General features: G+C 50.1%; 1 protein-coding gene across 2 annotated transcripts in view; it reads left to right on the top strand.

The window, feature by feature from the left end:
• LOC129101520 (cilia- and flagella-associated protein 77-like) overlaps positions 1 to 3,174 on the top strand; it is a 21,382-nt gene that overhangs the window by 18,123 nt on the left and 85 nt on the right. For both annotated transcript variants that reach the window (XM_054611366.1, XM_054611365.1), the window contains exon 7: positions 3,137 to 3,174. This exon is cut by the window's right edge and continues 85 nt beyond it. In XM_054611366.1, the coding sequence (XP_054467341.1) occupies positions 3,137 to 3,174 (38 nt within the window). The remainder of the gene's footprint in view (positions 1 to 3,136) is intronic.

Raw genomic sequence — 3,174 nt, 5'->3', positions numbered from 1 at the left:
CTCTCCACTGACTTTTACAAGCGGTTCTGGAATATCCTTGGACATGATTTACATGGGGTTTTTATTGGAATGTTTCAGAACAGGATCGCTTCCTGTCTCGTGTCAGCGAGCTGTGCTTTCCCTGCTTCCCAAGAAAGGAGACCTGGCCTTACTTAAGAACTGGAGGCCGGTTGCTCTCCTTTGCACGGACTATAAGGTGCTTTCCAGAGCCCTATCCAACAGACTTAAGGACATCCTGGGAATACTTGTACATACAGACCAAAGTTATTGTGTACCTGATAGGAAAATTATGGACAACATTTTCCTTATTCGAGATATTATTGATGTGTGTAGATCCCATAATGTTGATTTTGGTATTGTTTCTTTGGACCAGGAGAAGGCCTTTGATAGGGTGGATCACACTTATTTGTTTTCTGCACTTAAGGCTTTTGGTATAGGTGATGGTTTTCTGGCCTGGATTGGTTTATTGTATAGTGGTGCTCAATGTATGGTAAGGATGGGGGCAGGGCTGAGTCGGCCAATCCCTGTTCAGCGAGGGATAAGACAGGGTTGTCCTATCTCCGGTCAATTATATAGCCTAGCTATTGAGCCCTTGCTGTGCATGTTGAGAGGTCGGCTCAGTGGTCTCTCACTGCCGGGGTCCATTAATCTTGATCGTCCACTTACTGTTTCTGCGTATGCAGACGATGTTAATATTTTTGTCTCCAGCCAGGGGGATGTTCAGTGTTTGCAGGATACCCTGTCCCTGTTTGAAAAGGCCTCATCTGCTCGGGTGAACTGGGCAAAGAGTGAAGCCTTATTGGTGGGACAGTGGAGGTCTCAGGCAGTGCCCAGTCTGCCTGAAGGTCTTGAGTGGGGGAAGGAAGGCCTGAAAGTGTTGGGAGTATTTTTGGGCACTGAGGGGTTTCAAAACAAGAACTGGGAGGGCGTTAAGGAGAAAGTGGGCGCTCGTTTGTCTAGATGGAAATGGGTGCTACCCCAGCTGTCGATAGGGGAAGAGTTCTGGTGGCCAATAACCTGGTCGCCTCGACTCTTTGGCATAGGCTGATTGCTCTGACGCCACCGAGAGGCCTGATGGAGGACGTTCAGCGAGTCATCCTGGACTTTTTCTGGTCTGGCCGGCACTGGGTCCGGGCAGCAGCACTCTACCTGCCTGTGGCTGAAGGGGGGCAGGGACTGATTAACATCCAGGCAAAAATTGCATCTTTTAGACTTCAGACTGCACAAAGGCTGCTGGAAAATTGCAGGCCAAGCTGGTTTGACGTAGCTCGTTTGCTGCTGAAGAGAGCTGGGCGATTGGGCTACGATAAACAGCTTTTCCTTCTACAGCTTGAGGATGTGGACTTAACTGGACTGACACCTTTCTACAGCTCGGTATTGCAGGCATGGCAGATTTTTAAGGTTGCACGTGCCACAAATGAGACTCCGGGCATGTGGTTGTTTGAGGAACCTTTGTTTTATAATGACCTCATAAGGACTCAAACACTGCAATCTGCCAGCCTGCGAGCCTGTCTTAGAGAGGCTAGCTGCACCAAGCTGGGCCATCTGATGAAGATGACGGCAACATCTGTGGACGCCTTGAAAGAGAGAAGTAACATCACCTCCATCAGGTTGATCAGCAGAGTTGTGGAGGAAGTCTGTGCTGCCCTGCAACAACCTCTGAGAGAATTTGCAAAAGACCGCACTTTGTGTGACCAGTGGAGCGAAGAGGGAGAGTACAGTTTCCCCGCTCTGTATATCACCCCAGTTGTGGGGGAGTGGCAGGAGGGAGGAGGTCAGCTGCTGTCTCTCACAACCCCACACCTGGAGATTTTTCAGGCTGCAGGGAAGAAGGATTTGTACCAAATCTGCTCCAAGGTTTTGAACCTGCGCTCTTTGGCAGGCTTGCAGGAGTCGAGGTGGACAGATTTTTTGGTCCAGACGTTTCCCCGAAAGGCAGCTGGCGGTCTTTGTACAAGCTGCCCGTTGAAAAACGGACAGCAGACCTCCAGTGGAGGATTGTACATGGAGCAATAGCTACCAATAGGTACAGAGCACACCTGGATCCAGAGCAGGGGGTGGAGTGTATTTTCTGCTCCCAGATTGAGACCCTGGTGCATTTATTCGTTCAGTGTCCTCGGCTGACAGTATTGTTTGAGCTTTTAAAAAAGTGGTTTCAGGGTCTAGGGGAGAATTTTTCTTTTGATTTGGTTATTTTTGGCCCAAAGTACTGTGCTCAGAAGAAGAATGTACACACATTGGTGAACTTTATATCGGGTTCTGCCAAATTGGCCATCTGGCTAACACGCAGGAACCGGGTTCAGAGTATCGGTAGTGTGGAGCCGGTGCTGGTTCTGAAGGGCCTGTTGAAGGCCCGACTGAGGGTGGAACATGCCTATTATCAAATGATGGACGATATGCAGGGCTTCAGTCACATATGGGCTGTTGGAGGGGTTTTATGCTCTGTGGGGGGTGAAGGAGAGCTGAATGTAAGCTTCTGACTACAGAAACACGTTTTTTTTGTTTGTTGTATTTTAGGGATGTTTCTGTTTTGTTTTTGTTTTGTTGTTTTGTTGTTTTTTTGCATTGCTGAAGTGATGATGTGACAGTGATCTGGTTTCTCCTTGCAGTTGTGCAATAAAGGGATTTTAAAAACCAAACCTCTCTCCTCTCTCCTCCTCTCTCTCCTCTCCTCTCTCCTCTCTCCTCTCTCTCTCCTCCTCCTCTCTCTCCTCCTCTCCTCTCTCTCCTCTCTCCTCTCTCCTCTCTCTCTCCTCTCTCCTCCTCTCCTCCTCTCTCCTCCTCTCCCTCTCTCTCTCTCTCTCCTCTCTCCCTCTCTCCTCTCTCCTCTCTCCCTCCTCTCTCCTCTCCTCCTCTCTCTCTCTCTCCCTCTCTCTCCTCTCTCTCCCTCTCCCCTCTCTCCTCTCATCTCCTCTCTCTCCTCTCTCCTCCTCTCCTCTCTCTCTCTCTCTCCTCCTCTCTCTCTCTCTCCCTCTCTCCTCTCTCCTCCTCTCTCCTCTCTCTCCTCTCTCCTCCCTCTCTCCTCTCTCTCCTCTCTCCTCTCTCCTCCTCTCTCCTCTCCTATCTCCTCTCTCCTCTCTCCTCCTCTCTCCCTCTCCTCTCTCCTCCTCTCTCCTCTCTCCTCTCTCCTCCTCAGGTTGCTCCTGCTGTGGACACCTTCAGGGACCAGGAGGC

Source organism: Anoplopoma fimbria, chromosome 13 (genome assembly GCF_027596085.1).
Source record: "Anoplopoma fimbria isolate UVic2021 breed Golden Eagle Sablefish chromosome 13, Afim_UVic_2022, whole genome shotgun sequence".
Lineage (NCBI taxonomy): Eukaryota > Metazoa > Chordata > Actinopteri > Perciformes > Anoplopomatidae > Anoplopoma > Anoplopoma fimbria.
The sequence above is the reverse complement of the archived record's forward strand: the minus strand, read 5'-3'. Positions and strand labels throughout refer to the sequence as shown.